Raw genomic sequence first — 19075 nt, forward strand, 5'->3', positions numbered from 1 at the left:
AGGGCCCGCCTGTCTACTCTGCGTAAAACATTTGGAACCGTCACTTCATCGCTATTATAGGCAACACGGTTCACTTGGCTTAAATTTATAGACTTAAATGAACTTTATTTTGGTACAAAGTTTTGGAACAAATCCTTTAATTGCGCTTACATTAAAAACATGATGAAATCACCAAACACAAAATGTGGGATCAGCCTAGCTCTCTATGTGGGATGGAGCTCCATCATTGTTCTATAAAGACAAGAGCCAATTGGATACCCACATATTATGTAAATATTTTCCATTTACAACTTACTTATGTAAATTAATCCCATGTGGCTCCTCTAAAGTTCTGGCACAGTGATAATAACTGAGAATCAGAAGCTAGCATTCAGTCGACAAGGGACAGAGATTTTGTGCAATAAACTACAAGGCCTCAAACGATAGGACCAAAAAAGCACCCTACATTCAAAGGGACAAATAGCACTGCTCCTAGGATATTTGATCAATCTTTTGTGATACTTCAGTAAATGAGTGTAGCCGACATGTTTATTGGCAGGACACTATCAAATCGAATGGGGATCATTGATCATCGTTTTGAGGAACAACAAAGTTCTCAACTGAGACCTCAGCCCCTCAGGTGTACTAAGAACTGCATGATTTTGATAAATCCTTTATTTGACAAAGGGTTGATATTTCTCAGAGGCTCTGCAATAAATAGAATGCTTCTTAAGACGAGCATTGATAAAAGGGGAGGGATATTAGGGAAACAATGGGAGTGGTGTCAAAGCATACTGTATTGTATGTTGGATTTACATAGCCCTTATCACCCAGGGGTCTCTAAGCGCTTGCCTTGGGAACCCGTCCTGGCTTTTCCCTGTGAGATAGCCCCTACAGGGCATCCCCAAGGTGGAGGCCAGGCATCCCGCCGCGGGGGCCGTTGTGGAGATTAAGCAAGCTTAATGCCCAGAGTTGCAGAGTGTGAACCCATGATTAGGTCAGGCACCGAAGCGAGATTTATCGCGTCCGTGGACATTTTGAGCTCAAGAGCCTGCCGCGTCGGGAATTGAACCCTGGTCCCGGGTCTGACCTCTGCTTCAGGGTCTGCCTGCTCTAACCAGTGAGCCAAACTTCTCCACTAGACCAAGCATTTGCATTGTGCATGCTATTTGTAAGCCAGTGGAGGGCTGGTGGTGCAGAATCCCTCCCAAGACGCCCTTCATACACAGGCAGCAGTAAGTCCCTGGTAAAATTTAAATTACAGCAGCACAATTGGCATAATTTCAGGAATTTCACATTGCGCTTGTTATGTGAAATTCCTGAAATGCCACCATTACGCTTGTTACGTAAATTACTCTGTGGCAAATTATAGCGCTTGAATGATTCAAAAAGCCAGGACAGGAGCTGCAGCTGTACGCACCCATTGTATTTTTTGCAGGTTTTATTTGTGCAAAATGCAGCCTCTCATGACTTATTATTATGCACCAAAACATAGTGCTTAGTGCCGGATAAGAAATTCACATAAGTTCGCATAATTTCCATAAACATTTGTGCAATTACGCAAAAGCAAAATATGCCAATTTTGCACACCCTTCTGGCTCTCATTCCAACCTGCTGATGCAGTCATCTCCAAAAACCCAATCACAATAGCCCTTGATCCCCATTAAATCTCTATTTTCTGGCAACTGGGTGCAAAACTCTTTACAGGATTCTCCACGTGGAGGTTAAAAGGCCTGGGGCCAACCCATGCTGGGCAATCAATGGTGTGGAGGCAGATAGAAATTCCAGATAACTATGGTGGAATCCTCTGTCCTAGTGTGGAGAGAGTATGCAATGACAGCTTTAAGGCATAATGTAAAGACAATGAGAAACTTTCAGTACTTAGTATGAAAAGTATTGCTTCATTTGTGCACATCTGAACAATACCTCAAAAGATAAAAGCTGAAAAAGTCTCTTTCAGCCCTTTTTCAAGAGTGACCTGAAGGAACGAGTGAGGCGCGTTGGGGTGAGAGCCATGGCTCAGTTACGAAGCCCCTTATGGGTTATGCGTGTGACATAAGCTGATGCACTATTGTTTATGTTTGTACTTCAAACTGGTAGTCCCCATGAGACTCAAAACCTGTCTTTTGAGAAAAGCCACATTTTTGCCCAAGAAATAGCGTTATGTTGTCTTATCTGCATCTTTATAGCGCACTTCTATCTCATGAACGGCAAAAATCGCTTTATAAGTTGGGTGTCCTTTCTCTAGGGTCCCTGGATGTTTATTGATCAGACGGAGTTTCTCTGGTGCAACTCGGTTTGATTAATGAAGATTACATTGTTCAATTGATTTATAATTGCTAATTAGAATACTGGAATGTTTGTAGCTCCACTGAGGACAATCAAGTGGCTTAAAGCCAACAATGATAGCCAATGCTTGTCTTTCTGTTTCTCCCTATTTATTTTAGGAAGTTGGAATGTTCTAGTAGAGTTAGAGCCCTTCTGCCTCTAGCTATAATGACTGCATATCTGGTCTGTAACTTTTGAAGAAGGCCTTTAACAACTGTTACAGCACTCAACAGCGAGCAACCACGCGATAATATTGGTTAATGTGACAAATAAAATAATGGTAGGGTTTTAGCTGAGCCCATTAAACTCAGGGAGTTGAAAGGCACCAAGAAACCAACCACCTCTTTATCACCTACCTGTCATAAGTAGAGCTTTAATTTACTGATTGTTGGGAATACGTGTACATGGCTGGCCAACAGCTAAAAATAACTAACCTTCTTATTTATTTTTTATTTTAGGTATTATATATAGAGTGCACCTAGCACCAAGGTGCTTCAGGGCACTTTACAAACATATATATGTTACAGGAGCAGCATCTGAAACAGGTGGTGGTCAACATAGAATAGTAATGTGTGGGGTAAAATTATAACTGGATTTCAGAAACCACAATGTAATGGGGTGGGGGGCCAAGTAATTGGAGCAGTACAAGACAAAACACTTTTTGTCCCTTACACATAATTGCAATTTTAGGCGTAGGGAGATAAAGTGAATTTAGGTGTTCTTGTAAATTAATTGGAGCTAGCTGCCACAAAATGTTTAAGAGCTAAAGTCATCTAGAGTGCAGTTCTTGGAGAGCAACCTTTTCCAACCAAGAAAGAGGGATCTCTTTTGGATTTTGTTTGTAGCCTTTCTGCCTTCAAAACTTTATATATATATTTTTTAATGATTTAAGGAACTCCATCATCTTCTTCATGCTGGCGGTAATGAGGAGTTCTCAATCTGTGTCCGGGTTGCATTGAAAATCAAGAACCTCAGTATATGCTTTTTGTGATGCTCAAAGCACTGGGCCGCGCGTTGCACTGGTAGCACCGTGGCGCACGTCTCCATGTGGTGCTGCTCTTGGTTGATTGCTGGCAGAAATGTTGTTTTGCATGGAGCCCTCACCAATGGACAAGTAATGGAAATGGATTGAGCCTTCATCTGGTTTTTCATTTAACAGGATCAGAGAGTGATCAATTGTCCACACACTTACATTTGTGTATTCCCAATTAACATTAAATAGAACTGTGAAGATGCTGCAAACGATTGTATGGACTCTTGAGCCCCCAACTCTGCAAGAATATCCCTGCCTCCCAGCTCGCTTCCAATTCAAGACCATAGTAATCATCCCTTTCACATGGAGAAGCGTGGCTCGCTAGTAGAGTCACTCCTCCACAGGCAGACTATACACTCACTCTACGTGGAGAACATCAGTGGTCAGCGAGAATGTGGAATAGTGAAGCGCAAGGAAGCAACCCTTCTCCTAGACTCTGGAATGACCCGCCCATGCACTGGAGGTCACTTTCTCCCAATAGCTGAGGGAAGAACTAAAGATTTATTTTCAGACACAACCTGTCTCTCATCTACCTACACTCCGCCCAACTCCACCTGTCCTCCACAGCATGCATGACCCAACTTGTAACATGTATGTTCTTTGTATAAAAATTGCCAAATATTGCAAATTGCCCTGCATGCCAGTTTAAATCAGCCCTCCAGAAGAGGAAAAAACGTCATGCAATGTAAAGCGATTCAATGACATCTGCACCTTGGTGTGGGTTGCACAAATACTCTTAGGCATTGATTCAAAATATTCTTATGATCCGGCCCATTTTCCCTGTTACTTTCTTCTCTTCCTGGTTCTCTAGCCTCTTGGGTCCATTACATTAAAGTTAATGAAACGTGAATGCAAAATATGAAATATATCAACTGTGCAATCTTCTACTAGAGTTCTGCAAAGAATGCCCCAAGACGTGCGGTCTTTGCCCAGAGCTTCAATACGATAAATATTCTTGCAGTGACCCTTCTCCGCAGGCTCAGCATAAAGCAGAAATAATGAGCGCTCATTGGATACTCACCAGTAGGAGTTGATGATCTTACAAAACGCTAGCTCGCAGCACATTTTTAGGTTGCTCTGATGCTCAACCAGGTCAGATGTTGAGCATTTGCCGGGATCCACCTCGCAGTTCTCATCCGACTCATACAAGGCTTTGATGAATTCACCTGCACAAGAGAGCACAGGTACAGGGCATCAGATGCTATGGTGCACACTGAGGGACGTTGGAATTTGCAGTCCAAGGAAGCGCATCAAACTCCATGGGGGCCCTGGAAATCCTGATAGGGCCATTGATAGGATTCAACAGCCAACAAGCTTCAAAATCAACTGTAAATCTATGGCTACTGTATATTTCACTACAGTACAGCTGAATGCATCCAAAATCTACATATGAAACACAAGCGAATAATGTGGAATAACATGGGGAACTGGGATCAGAATTACTATTTCTTCTCTAACTCATTATTACCAAGGGATCCATACCAGTTGTAAATGTACTCCAGCTCAGACCCAGAGTAAGTCCATAAGCACACTCTGCACTTACAGGCACTGCAGCAATCTCCCATAAAAAAGGATATATGCAGGGACTAAAAAGAACATCCACTAGGAATTAATTTTAAATAAAATATGTTTTCTAATTTCAATTTACATAAGTACAAACATAAAGAGATGTAAACACACACACACCTATGTATAGTTGTTTAAATATATATATATGAAAACATATATATGCCTGTATATATTTGATAAATGTATATAATGTAACATTCATTTTTAAAGTATATTTAAATAAATTAGTTGTTAATTTGAAAAAAATATTTACATTTTCATAAACATTTTATATTATCTAAAATACATGAAAAATATGTTTTAATAAAATGTACTAAATAATTATACATACAAATCGGAGTTATAAAAATCAGAGTGAGATTATTTAAAAATGATAAAGAATAGAAATTGAACTAATACATTGAATGTATTTATTTATAAATCGTTTAATTTAATTAGTCAGTGTGCTGTAGCATTTTGTTCTTTTAATTGTAGGTTAAGAATAATTAATGTTCATTTACATTACATTAAAATATGTTTTTTTAATTTAAACGATTATTAAACCTTGTCATTTTCCCTATAAGTTATCTTAGGGAGATCTCCGCCTTGATGGTGGTGCGCCAGGACGCTCCTTGGCTGGAGTATCTGTGCGCACAATAAATAATCGTAACATAACATAACATAACATAACATAACAGACTTCCAACTAGCCGTGACAGCCGGTACCAGTTGTAAGTTTACTCTTGTAAATCCTGTTCTAGAAGCCCCACCCAGGTTTGAGCGGGGTGAAGACATGTAAGTCTACACCTAGTAGTAAACTTAAACTTAAATGAATAGCATAAAAGCGTAAAGTTACTACTCGGTGCAGTAGCAAGTCTACATGCGAGTAAATCTATATGTGTAAAGCTACCTTTGTTAATAGGAGCTGAAGAGTCCAAGGACATGTATTGCTCTATGTTACTGAGGACTATGAAAGACTAATTAGGTGTCACCTCATTAAAACCAGTAAACAAAGCCAATAGGTCTTGCTGTAATGTGCCCATGCATATAAACACAGGCATTCACAAATCCTGTTTACATGCATTGCATGCACACAATAAAGCCTGCTCTGTTGGCTTTGCCGGTTCGGGGAAAAAATAGCAAGAAAAGGATTGTTTCAGAATAGAATAAATAGAGGAGATAAAGACATGATTGTGGTAAACAGTGTAATGGTCGAGTGTTCTTTCCAGATGTTAAATGGACCCACATACATTTCAAAAGAAGCACTTTCTGGAATGCAAAATGATACAGCAAATAGTCAACAGCATGAGATGAAAGAACAATGTGACAGTAAATTTCCTTTGGGTGGAGGAAAAGCACACTAGAGACTGAAGTACTGGCTACAACACATCTGGCAGATTCCTGAAATGTTACGCCAGATCTAAACGGGTGTGTCTGCCCCAGGTCAAGCATGTAGTGGTGCCAGGTGTCACAGGCTGGGCATTTAAGGCATGGACATTTGAGAGAAGCCAGTCAGTGCTTAAGTGACTTTCGAATAAACTTTAAAGAGGCCTGACTAAATGTCATTGTTAAGAACGATGGGCCAGATGTGCTAAGGCTTTTTGCAATTGTGCAATTTGCGATCGCAAAAAATAACTTTTGGTATGTAGCAAACACAAATTGCAACTGCATACCACATTGGTATTTAGAAGGGGTGAGTTTAGGCTGTCCCTGCCAAATACTAATTCAGATTGGGAAATTGTAATATTTTGCAACCGAAACCCTGTTACAAAGCTTTAATTTTTTATCGATTACACAAAAGTAACCCATTTTTTTTAATTTCAAATCATATTTTATTTATTAATCATAACAGAGATGATAGCGGCAAGAAAACATCAAAAGAATTACAATCATGTTGCCAAAGTACCGCAACCAGACATGGGTTATTACACAAAACAATACGTATACAGTAAAGAAAAATAAAGTACCATCCTTGCATTCACATTTTTGTACATAGTTCCGTAGAGCCCTCTGTCCAAGCCAAGTCATATCACACCATGTATGTTGCACCATTCCTGCTTCATGGTTCTAAGGTTGTCAAGCCCGTGAGCCCAAGATATAGCCGTCACAGTTCACGCAACACAGAGCCCATAATTCACTGAGAACGGACCTCATCGTATGGAGCTTCAAGGTGGGTCAAAGATGAAGGAGGCTCGGTCCAGTGAAGACCATAATTTTTTGTTAGTGACCTGCCATGGTGATGAGTGTAACGCGGGGTTGTCAGTGCCCCTAATGCAGGACAGCCATTCCCTCCAGGCATTGAAGGAGACCTCACCCGTTGATTTCCAATTACACAGGATCACCTTACATGCTAAAGTCAGTAGGAGATCCAGGAGCTGGCGGTCATGGTCACCTTTTAGTGATGGATCTAATGCCCCTAGGAGAATGTAGATGAATTCCCTCGTAGGGTGTATGTGGAGCGTGTGTGCAATGTAGTCAAAGATTTTTGCCCAGAAGGCGTGGAGCATGGGGCAATCAAACAACATGTGCGAAAGGTCACCAATACCAGAGGAGCAGTTCCAGCAATCCGGTGTGTCCCGTAGGCCAATCTTAAATAGCCTCTGTGGGGTCCAAAATGCTCCGTTGATAATCATATATTTGGTTTGTGATAGTATCGGCGATACCTTGTGTGTGAGTGCTGATGCATGTATCCTGACCCAGTCTATACTTATGCCAGTGTTGTTTGTTTCTGATTCCCATTTCAACTCATTGCGCTTCATTGATTTGCTGGCCGTTGGCGCGAGTAGTTTGTATATTTTAGAGACAAAATGTCCAGTGGATTGAAAGTGGGGTAGCATAGTTTTTAGCCAAGGCTTCACTAGTTTGAATGTTTTAGTGGATAGGGCCGATTTTAGTTTTAAAAAGGCATAAAAGTCTATCGGCAACAGGGAGTGTCTGGCCTGTAGAGTCGAGAATGGCAATGGCATATTATTTTCGTACAGATCAGAGATCACATTAAGACCTTTATCGGACCAGTGGTCCCATACGACAGGTGATCCACTGATTTTAATGGACGGGTTACGCCATAAGGACGCAGAGGAGGAATTGTGGAATCGTTGACCATTGGCATGAGCGCGATCTAACCGCAGGAGGGCTCTCTTGGTATTGAGCATGATGTATTTAGAGTTCGTGAGATGTGAGAGGTCCATTGTTAGGACTGCAGATAGCGGGGTTTTGCCCATAATGGACTTTTCAATATTGATCCATAAGGGCGTGTAGACAGGATCCTCGATAAACCAGGAGGCTCCTTGCTTACAGAGAAAGGCGGTCTGGTAATTCCTGAAATTTGGCAACCCTAATCCCCCTTTAAGCTTTGGAAGTTGCAATTTTTTCATGGCAATTCTCGGCTTCTTACCTTTCCACAGGAAGTCCGAGATCAGTTTTTCAATCCTATGTAAAAAGTCCTCCGTGAAGGTCATGGGGAGCATACATGCCATATAATTCACCAAGGGACTGATCATCATTTTTAGTGTTTCAGCCCTGCCCCACCACGAAAGGAATTTAGGGGACCACCCATCCAACAGTTTTTGTATTTTCTTGTAGAGTATCTCCTCATTAATTTTTAAGGTGGATATCAAGTCTTTTTCAAATTCCATGCCTAAATATTTAAAACTCTTCGACTGCCAGGTAAGCCCGGAGTCGCCCAGGATGGCTTTATCACATAGATTATTCAACGACTTCACCTCAGTTTTATCCTTGTTCAAGGAGTATCCAGAAACAGCTGAGAAGTCATCTATTGTGGACATTAGCGCAGGGATAGCCTTAGCAGCTTGTTCGCTCATGACTAACACGTCGTCTGCATAAGCCGTGAGTTTAATTGTACAGTCAGTGAATCGGATTCCAGCGATGTCAGGGTTTTCCCTTATGTAGTACAGAAAAGGCTCAATAGCCAGGAGGAATAAGGACGGGGACAATGGACATCCCTGTCTAGTACCCTGCTCTAGACCAAATGGGGAGGAAAAAGCGCCGCCAGCTCGTACTCTAGCAGAGGGACAGGCATAGAGGGACATGACTAATTTAGTGAATGTGGGACCCAGGTCAAATTTATGTAGTACAGCATTTAAGTAACCCCAGTCTACTTTGTCGAACGCTTTTTCAGCGTCTAGTGTGATGGCGATGGTGGGTGTAGCTAAGAGTTTCGCCTTCTCAATGACATGAGCCAGGATTCTCGTATTGTCGCTCGAGAGCCTGTTCTTCAGAAAACCGGCTTGCGAGGGATGTATAAGAGACGGCAGGACTCTTTGAATGCGATTTGCTAGAATTGATGCTAGGAGCTTACAATCTAAATTTATCAGTGAGATAGGCCTGTAGTTTTTGGGGAGTTTGTGGTCCTTGCCTTCCTTGGGTATTACCGCAATCACAGCCTCTGCCATAGTCCCCTTAACTTTACCTGTATTGGTGATTTCATGAAAGACCTCTAGGAGAGGGGTGGCGAGAATATGGCCAAAGGACTTATAAAATTGTGCTGTATAGCCATCAGGCCCAGGGGCTTTCCCCTTTTTGAGAGACTTGATCGCGCCAATAACCTCCGATTCAGAGATTGGTTCATTCAAGGAGTCTCTTTCCGCAGCCGTTGGTGTTGGGAGCGTGCAGTTGGAGAGGTATTTCTCCATTTTTACGCTGTCTACATGCATGTTCTTAGCATAAAGTTTCTCGTAAAAGCCCTTGAAGATATTCGCAAACTTAGTGGGGTCAGAGTTAGGAGTCCCATTGTCATCGAGTAAGGATGCAATGGTATTCTTTTGGATTTTAAATTTAAGATAAGCGGCTAATCCCTTCCCGGCTTTGTTCGAGTCACAAATTTTGAAACGCTTCCTCCTGTCTAACCAAATTCCCGCCTTTTCACTAATAAGTTTGTTATAGGTGTATTTCTGGTTGGACAGTTCAGTAAGAACCTCAGGGTTTCTATTTCTCAAGTATGTGTGCTGGAGTTTTGCAATGTCCTCCTCCAATTTTAACAAGGCTGCAGTGCGGTTCTTATTAATTGCAGACGACATTTTTATAATAACCCCCCTTATGGTGGACTTCAACGCATCCCATCGAGTGGTGTCTGAAGTGTCCCCTCTCTTGTTTAATAACAAAAAGTCTTTTATGGCAGTGTCAAGGGTTTCTTTGTGCTTTGTGTCAGTGATAATGGTGTCATTGAATCGCCACATAGATTGACGGGTGGTCGGTTTAATATTAGACAATGTAAGGGAGACGCAGGAATGATCAGATACTAATCTGGGAGCAATGTCCGCGTCCTCAACTCTTGCCACCGCATTATTAGATATGAGTATATAGTCGATTCTTGAGAACGAGTCATGCGGTGGGGAATAGAATGAGTAATCTCTGCCATCAGGGTGCATCAAGCGCCACGTGTCCACCAAATGAAACCTATGGCACAGTTTCATGAATGCCTTATGGGCCTTCCCCGGGCGAAAGGCGCATTTAGAGTCTCTATCTAGTATTGGGTCGTGTGGGAGGTTGAAGTCGCCCGCCAAAATATGGACTGCTGTGTCGGGGATGGAGTTTATCTGCTTCGTTAAGCCTACCCAGAAGGACGGATCATGTGTATTTGGGGCATAGATAGTCGTGATAAAGAAGTCAGTGTCATCCTTGAGTAGTCTCGCTGAGACCCATCTGCCTTTCGTATCTGATGCACTAGAGACTATTTCCACATTCGCATTTTTAGCCACTAGCATTACCACCCCATTCTTTTTTGAAATCGCCTCAGAGCCTATCACTTCGGTATAATACTTATTGCGTAGTGTGTGGAATTGCTTTGCTTCCAGTTTCGTTTCTTGCAATAAGGCTATATCTCCATGCTGTCTTCGTAAATAGTCAAGTATCTTTTGGCGTTTAACTGGCTGGTTGAGTCCTTTTACATTCAATGATAGTATTTTAAGGTTAGTTACAGTTGTCGTTCCTATCGGAGTGTCTATAACAGCAGCCATCAACTATGCATCCAGTAATATCGCCTCATAACACATGTGTATACATAAGGACTAGGCCGTGGAAGCAGTCTCATACCCCTTAAGGAGTCGACAGCATCTTTTGACACACATGATGTGGGGCTAGGACAGTATGCAGGATACAGAGGTACAGAGTATAAGCTTCGGAACATAATGTGGTACATTGGATGTAAGCTAGTATGCAAGGCGGACAGAATTAAGCAAAACCATATACGAAATAACAAAACAACCCCTCCCTTCCTCCCTTCCAACCTCCCACCGCCCTCCCCCCTCACCCACTCCCCACCCCTCCCTCCCCAATAGTAGATACAACAGAACATGGCGACTCAGGAATGACGACCAGTCGGCCGCCTCCAAGCAACTTACTCTTAATTACGATTCTACAGGCTGCAATCCTAATACTGAGGAATTAGCCCAAATGTGTTAGGCAACAACAAACAATAAACAATAAACAGCGCTGGTGCCAGAACATTAAACACAGGTAAAGCACTGCTTTGGGTTCAGTGTCGGGACCAAATATATCAGTACTTGCAAAGAATTATCGTAAGCGGGGTCAACAACAGGTCAACAGTACAGCAGGGCATAGTGCCTCTTTAAGGCCCATAAGGGGCATGAACAGTATCATGGTAGCATGTTATCATATCTTCATATCACATTAGCATAGGTATGGTGTCGTGGTTGCGGTAGCAAGGATAGAACCATACTGAGGCAGCTTATAATGATATTTGTTTCAAGGTGAAGGTTCATCCGAACGTTCAAGGGATCGGTCTAATAGTTCTAATCTAGATATCTAATCTATCTAATCTAGATATTTCAGGTTAAGGGTTCACCAGATAGTTCAAGGGGTCGTTCCAATATAGATCTGTCATCAGGTGAATAGCTGAGATAGGGCCCAAGGGTACAGAGTACATTACCGTGTCATTACCGTCCAAAGGCCACTAATGCTCATCAACCAGGCATCAAGTCCAAGACAAGAGAGCCGCATATCAGGTCCAGTTCAGATAGGCACTTTTATAAGAGTTCCGGAGTATGAGATTGGTAGAACAAAATTTCAAAATCAGAGTTTATCCGAGGCCAGACGCAGAGGCTCCCTGATGATCTGGGGGGGAGACTTCCATACTGCCATCACCACGGTCAAACAGGAGTTGTCGTAGTTTTCGCGGATCTAAGAACACATGGGATATGCCTTGTATCGTCACTCTAAACTTAGTTGGACCGATAAAGCCATACAGATGACCAAGTGACCCATTAACAAACGGAAAGGGGTCACTAAAGGGCCCCTTCTTCTTTGTCAATGTTTACAAAGAAATTTTTTGAGAGTAGGCAGTGGTCCCATGTAGCACTTCCTACTCTTAACCCCTTCAGCACGGCGCGAATTTTCGCGCTGTGCTGAAGGTTCTAATGAGCCTATTGCCTCATTCATGAGCACAGCTCAACCGACGCTCATGACGGAACCGTCCGTCATGAGCATGGAAGGGGTTAAAAAATGTTTGGTAAACTTTTTTAAAGTTTTCCTCCGAAGGAAAACGGAATGCAATTGAAAAAAAGATTGCTTTATTTAAAAGCAATCACAGACATGGTGGTCAATCGTAGTGGGTCGCAATTTGCGAGCTACCTCATTAATATTCATGAGGTCATTGGAATTGTGACCCACTACAATTCAGCATTTTGAAAACCGACATATTAGTATATTGGTCGGCTTGCAAAACACTGTACTGGTCACAAAAATACTGGTCTCAAATTGGCAACAGTATGTGAGACCAGTGCTTATAGTACAGCTGGCCTTATATGAAGAAATTAATATTCAAATTGGAATTAAATTATTATATCTCTCCAGAATGGATCAGCATCAGCCGCAGTCTTGCGACAGTGCACCTAAAAACCTATTGCTTTAGGGTGAACCTCACAATTAGGTGCCTTTTCACAAAAGTACTTGTTTCTACCCATGCTTCTTGAAGACAGTGGACATTAGGGGTATCCGAGGGTAGCAGTATGATCTGGTGCTGGTTCTCTGGTCCTCCTAGTACTTCCGCTTCTACCCCTGGTCTCTGGTGTCTCAGCAAAAGGAAGTAGGCAGCGGCCTAAGCATTAGGACAGTCGAGCACTTAGTACTTTGCATTCTGATCACATTAATGGCTTTATGGAATATTTATTTGTAAGTGTGGCCAATTATCAACTGGGGGTAGAGAGTAACTTGTTTGTCATTTTAGACTTACATTTTTCATCAACTGGAATGGAAATGCTTCTGTATTCACAATATGTTCTGTAAACCTGTTTTTTTGACCCAAATTAAAAAGTGTGAGATATCAGTTGCACAACCCTTGGTATTTTGACAAATCGACGCCCAGGACACATCTGTAAATGATTCTTCTAGAGGACGGGTTGGAGCAGACGGTCTTGGCATTGTGTATGCTGGTCATGAAATGATGATTCGAGAGTCTGCTACTCCATAGACTGGAGAATCAGTTTGAAATTACAGATCTGGTAAGCAAAGCTGGGAGTAGAAACTGGAGTGGGGCTGGGGAACCAAAACTAGCCTAGCAAAAATGCTCAAACCAGCCCTTCTTCCTTCTTCTCCTTGTGAAATATCTCCTTCAATCAATCCATTCTCTCTCCCCCTTGCTCTCTCTCTCTCTCGTGCTCTCTCTCGAAGCCTCCCCCTGCCTGTTATAGTTGACCCCTGGGAGTCCGGAAAAGCTACAGAATCATCAGGAGTTGAAAGCCCGCCCTGGGCTTTCAAAACGGGCCTTCAAGGGCTCCAACCCACTGGGGAAATGCCTGGTGGAAAGAAGGCCTGTCCAGCCCTGGCAGAAACCCTGAAGGGTGCCAAGGGAGCCTGGGCATCAGAGGGGAAATATCCAGCCATAAGACAGCGCGTTTGAAAAAGGAACTCTGTAGATGCTTTCAAACCCGGGGCTGGCCAGAGCCGCAACACAGCGTGCAATGCAGATTTGTGTGAGTCGCTCCAAGCGAGCGCAGAAAATCAAAACAAAGTAATTTCAGAGGATCATCGATCCCTCAGTTCTCTCACCACATACTGAATTTCTGAGCGACTTCTGCAGGCATCTACTGACATCTGGAAAAATCAAAGATGGCCAAGCCCAGGGAATACACTGATCCAGCAAGGAGTTTAGACTAACTTTTGCATTGTTGTTATTGCACAACCTGACTCTATGTCCTCAGGGCTTTCATTGAACATCCCCATGCATTCTGGGAGTTGCAGTCTAATTCTTAGTTAAAATGGGCTATGTTATGCCTATGCTCTACATTCTTATAAAGCGCAAGTTCACCTATGGTTTCATGGTGCTAGATAGGCGAGAGAGGAAAGCGCTAACAGAAATGGAGGTAGGGATTAGAATGAAGTGTATGCTTCCTAAAAGAGAGTAGAAACATTCATAAGAGATTGCATCAAGTAGGAAGTTCCAAATCTTGGAAGTAGTGCATTCTGAGAAGCTGCAGCAACCAGTCCTGGTTTTGATAAATTTAGTTACCTCCAATAGGTTTGCTGGAGAGGAATGAAGACCGTGACAAGAATTGTGTCTCCTAAAACAATATCTAATAACAGTAGGGGCTTTTCCCTGCAGGGATTTGAAGATCATTCCTGGTGTCATGAATTGATTACATGATTTAAGAGGGAGTCAATGCAGATGACACAGGTGGGAGCAGGTGTGGGAGAACCTTGGGGCTCTCAAAACAGAATGCAACTTATTGAGGACGAAAATGGATAATCCTACGTAGATGGAGTTGGCGACTGCAAGCCTTTTGCTGTCTGCAGTTAGAAACTGTAAATGCTTCCTCAGAACCCGGAGATGGTAGAAGCATGTGGAGACTGCAGAAGACATCTGGTTCAACATTGAGAGTTCTTGGTATATTTTAACTCCTATGTTTTCCAATCAGTAGGAGGCACAGGGAGAGGAAGAGGTGTGGCGCAGAGGCCAGGGTTTCTGACTCCGGACCACAAGGTTCACGGTTCAATCCCCAGCTCCGGCGGCAGGTTAGCCCAGCACCATGTGACTCTGGGCAATAGCTTGCTTAATCTTCCCGACGGCCCCCTGTGCCGGGACACCTCCGTTGGAGGTAGCTGTGCGCTTTACAAATACTGGCATTTATTTCTATTGGCCAATACACGTCAAGCCATAGGTCAGTCTTGCTGTTGACTATAGTGATTCCCATTTTCCCTGCATTTAATTTTAGCAAGTAACTGTCCATCCAACTCCAATCATATATCATGTCCTTCTTGGACCGCATTATACATGCGATGCATTTCCTTCATTGCCCTGGGTGCACCTTTGGAAAGGTGCGCCCTGGCCAATGAAGGAAAATGTGCCGTATTCATGTGAAATGGAGCGGCTGCTTTAAAGCCGCTCTGTGTTTTCACAGTGCAGGGGGCTAGCCACCTGCAGTTGGAAGGGGAATTAGAAATCCCCTTGCAGGCGGGCGCAGTCAGTGAGGCAAAGGGATTTCTTCATTTGCATGGGGCACGCCCCCATACAAATGAGGCAAAGCCCCCTTTAGATAGCGCTAGCGCTTTATGTGCACCAGCGCTATTGGTATAAAAACTTTGGAGCAGGCCTTTAATGGTCGGTAGAGAAGGCTACATTAGATTCTGAGAGTTCCTTGGGGTTGGTCTCTGCGTTTAACTACTCATTTAAAGATCAGAGGTGTATGCAAGTCAGCTGTGTTACTTAACAAGCTACTGAAGGCCTTGCTTTACACATCAGTGGAACTGGGTAGAAGACAAAGTGAATCAACTCGTGTTTTAGACTTATCCTCTACGTCCATTCTATTCCACTGGAGGAAGAACTTCACTTTCTTATTTACTGAAGTCCCGATGTGAGAAAGTGAAATATAGAAATTGAGAATATGATGGTCTGACCAAATACAGGGAAATACCACTAAGTTGGTAGTTGAAGTGCCGTAGGTCCATGTGTGATCTAAAATGTGCCCTTTAACATCAGTTGGTTAGTGGATGTTTTGAATTAGATTAGGTTAACTTATGCCAAGGACTTCAAAAAATCTTTCCATCCTGCTTGATAATTAGCAGCAAAATAATTAAAATCTATAATGACCATTATTTGAAGCAGGATGTAATTAACGAGTAGATTGGATATAACAATCCAAAGGAAAATAATCCATGTAGATATGGGGGTATATGTATATGTTAGACGAATTGTAACAGTACTAAATTTCAATTTTAGGATAATAAGCAGATTTTCAGTGTCTTTTAATGTGGTTATTGGGTGTGTAGAGACCATTATTTTGTATTTGATAAACACTGCCACCCAACTTCCAACTTCGTTCTTAAGCATTTTTTGTTGAAATATGTGATAGCCATCAAGGGTTGCCATGTTTATCTCTCTAATGGATGCATCACTCAGCCATTGTTCCTTGAGTAACATTATTTCCAGTTAAAAACCTCCCTGATTTGGGGTCCATGCTAGGGGGGGCATGTTCTGGTAGGAAACTATATTTATATGTTCCACGCTTAATGCTGCACAGGAAAGAGCATGATGAATTGTAATTTGTAATTTGTAACTGTGTTTTGTATCGCGCCAACTCACCTACAGGTCTCAAAGTGCTACTGAACAAGTACAGCAACAAAGAAGGATAGAATATAGAGGTGTCTAATCTGGTAGCCGACTATTGAGGTGGGAATGCGTCTTTAAAGAGTAAGGTTTTCAGGGACTTCCTGAAAAGGAGGAGATTAGGTTCTCTGCGAAGCGCTTCCGGTAGCTTATTCCAGATAGTCGGAGCCTGAACTGAAAAGGATCTGCCTCCTTTTGTTGTTAGCTTGAGACGTGGACAGGATAGCAGAAAAGATCCGGATGATCGCAAGGCGCGCTTAGGTTCGTATATCTCAAGCCTTTCTTTTATGTAGGCTGGCGCCTGTCCGTGGATTGCTTTGTGGCAGATACACATGCTCTTAAATTCTACTCTCTGCGTCAAAGGCAGCCAGTGTAGCCTATAGAGCAGGGGGGAGGCATGAGTCCTCGGCAGTCCAAAGATCAAACGTGCTGCGTCGTTCAGGATGACCTGAAGACGGTTGATGGAGTTTTTTGGAAGGCCGAGGTACAGCGTTGCCATAGTCTATTCGAGACACTATGGTGGCGGAGACAATAGTTCGCAGCATGTTTCTCGAGAGCAGAGGGGCGAGTTTGCGTAGTTGCCTGATCAGGTTAGTACAGGAACCAACTACAGCGGATACTTGGTTGACCATCGAGAGTTCCTGGTCAATTTCCATCCCAAGACTCTTGACACTACGGCACGGTTTTGGGGTGGGTCCTAGTTCTTGTGGCCAAAATAAATCATTCCAGGGGGAAGTAGAGGTTGAGACTACGAGCACTTCCGTTTTATCTGGATTGATTTTCAGCAAATTGGACGACATCCAATTCACTGTAAATCGTAGTATGTCTTGGGCCAAAGACTGAGCCGATGGTGTGTTATCGATACTCAGCAGCAGCTGCGTATCGTCGGCATAGTTAAAGACTTTACAATTCATGTTTGCCAGGGACTCTATCAATGGTTGTAAGTACAGGTTGAATAAGAGCGGAGAGAGTGCTGATCCCTGCGGGACTCCACAGGCTAATATGCCCACGTCTGAGACCTGGTCTGCCAACTGGATCTTCTGCGTCCAGGTATGCCGATGACCTGGGATGGGGCAAATGTTCTTCTTTGATACAAGCCATGGCTTAGGGATGGACAGTTTCAAGTTTTGCTGAGATTTACATTTCTGAGACCAATCAGCTTTGGTGGCTAAATTCAGGCCCTGGCAAGTCTTGGATAGGCAAAGTCAGGCTTGCCTATGGTGCGCCTGATGAGTGCACCTGATTGACGGAGCGACCAGGCTGTGGCTCATTTTAAATAGATGAGGGGAAGTTTACAAGTGCATGAAGCCCAAGCTCGCGGGCAGTACCGTTAACCCCTCACCAACACAAAAAAACACCGCCAAAGAAGGCCGCTACCTTGCCCAACACCCGCTAGTGACAAAGAGTCAAAATGGAAGCAGGCTTCCTCATGCAGATACCTGTGCTGACATCAACTAAAAAACAGTTCACTTTCCCCAATATGGTCAAATTTAAACAATAAAGTGCAAACCAACTGAATTAACACATCGATTTCATATTTGTGAATCATCTCTATCCGTGAAATGTGATTAAAAACATTAAATGTAACTTAAAACAAACAAAAAAATAACTCAAAAATAGGAAGGTGAAAAAACGTGACTCTAACTCATCCCAGAAGGAAGGAGAAAGAAAACTGGAATCAAACAGAATGACCCTGAAAAGGCACTGACTTATCAGATACCCTTTGCAAATTCAGGCTCATACACTCCCTCACCCTCTTTCAGATTGGATCAGCATATAATGCTGAAAGACACACCCACGAACGCACTCACCTTCAGAGAAGATAAGCATGAAATGACAACAGACAGGATCACACACTCACACTCCTTCTGTTACTTTTATGCAAAAAGATAAACGTGCACGCGTAAAGTCCTTCACATCGAATCAGCACACAGTGAAAAAAGTCTCACCAGCGCACTGACGTCTATTCCGTATATCTCCATGTCTGGCGGAGATCAGTCTTTTAAGTACTGCCATGAAGTTAATGACAGACTTTTAGGGAATGGCAGGTTGAGTGTCCATACGGTGCAGAGAAAAACCTTGCAGCATGTTGGGAAGACCAGATGTTTGTGCACTGACCATGTACCCCCCTCATTTGAGGTAGATTCAGTAATACACACTGATTGATTCCCATCAGAGTATTTTCCCATCAAAACGTAAATACAGACACTTAACACAATATTAGTGAAGAGCAAGTTCGCCTTTTGGCGCATCTTGGCGATGAACAGCAGGTGTAGATTGTTAATGAACAGCACTTATTTTATCAGCCTCAGAATGTTGTGGACCCACCTAGGTTTGAAACTGTGATCATGAGGTTAAACACAGACTCCTAAAGAGGTTGCATTGCTGTACTGAGCCACCAAACCCGAACTTTACAGTTGGCAGATTCCTCCCTTGCCTTTGCAAGGGAGAGAAATAAACTTTGCATTAGGCAATTAATCTATATGTAGTGTTTTTTCAATTTTTCATATACTCACAGTGAGCTCTTGAGGTGTCATTTTAATGGTTTCTCTCACTGACAATCATTGGAATTGTTAAACTTATGTAGCTGCCTTCTTATTGTTTTTCTC

At 42.8% G+C, this 19075-nt stretch overlaps 1 protein-coding gene across 9 annotated transcripts in view; it reads right to left on the reverse strand.

Annotated features, from left to right (window-relative positions):
- DAB2IP (DAB2 interacting protein) overlaps positions 1-19075 on the reverse strand; it is a 1377413-nt gene that overhangs the window by 161405 nt on the left and 1196933 nt on the right. For all 9 annotated transcript variants that reach the window (XM_086920966.1, XM_086920964.1, XM_086920965.1 and 6 more), the window contains one exon: positions 4362-4506. In XM_086920966.1, the coding sequence (XP_086777092.1) occupies positions 4362-4506 (145 nt within the window). The remainder of the gene's footprint in view (positions 1-4361; positions 4507-19075) is intronic.

The sequence above is a fragment of the Lissotriton vulgaris genome, chromosome 5 (assembly GCF_964263255.1).
Source record: "Lissotriton vulgaris chromosome 5, aLisVul1.2, whole genome shotgun sequence".
Taxonomy (NCBI): domain Eukaryota; kingdom Metazoa; phylum Chordata; class Amphibia; order Caudata; family Salamandridae; genus Lissotriton; species Lissotriton vulgaris.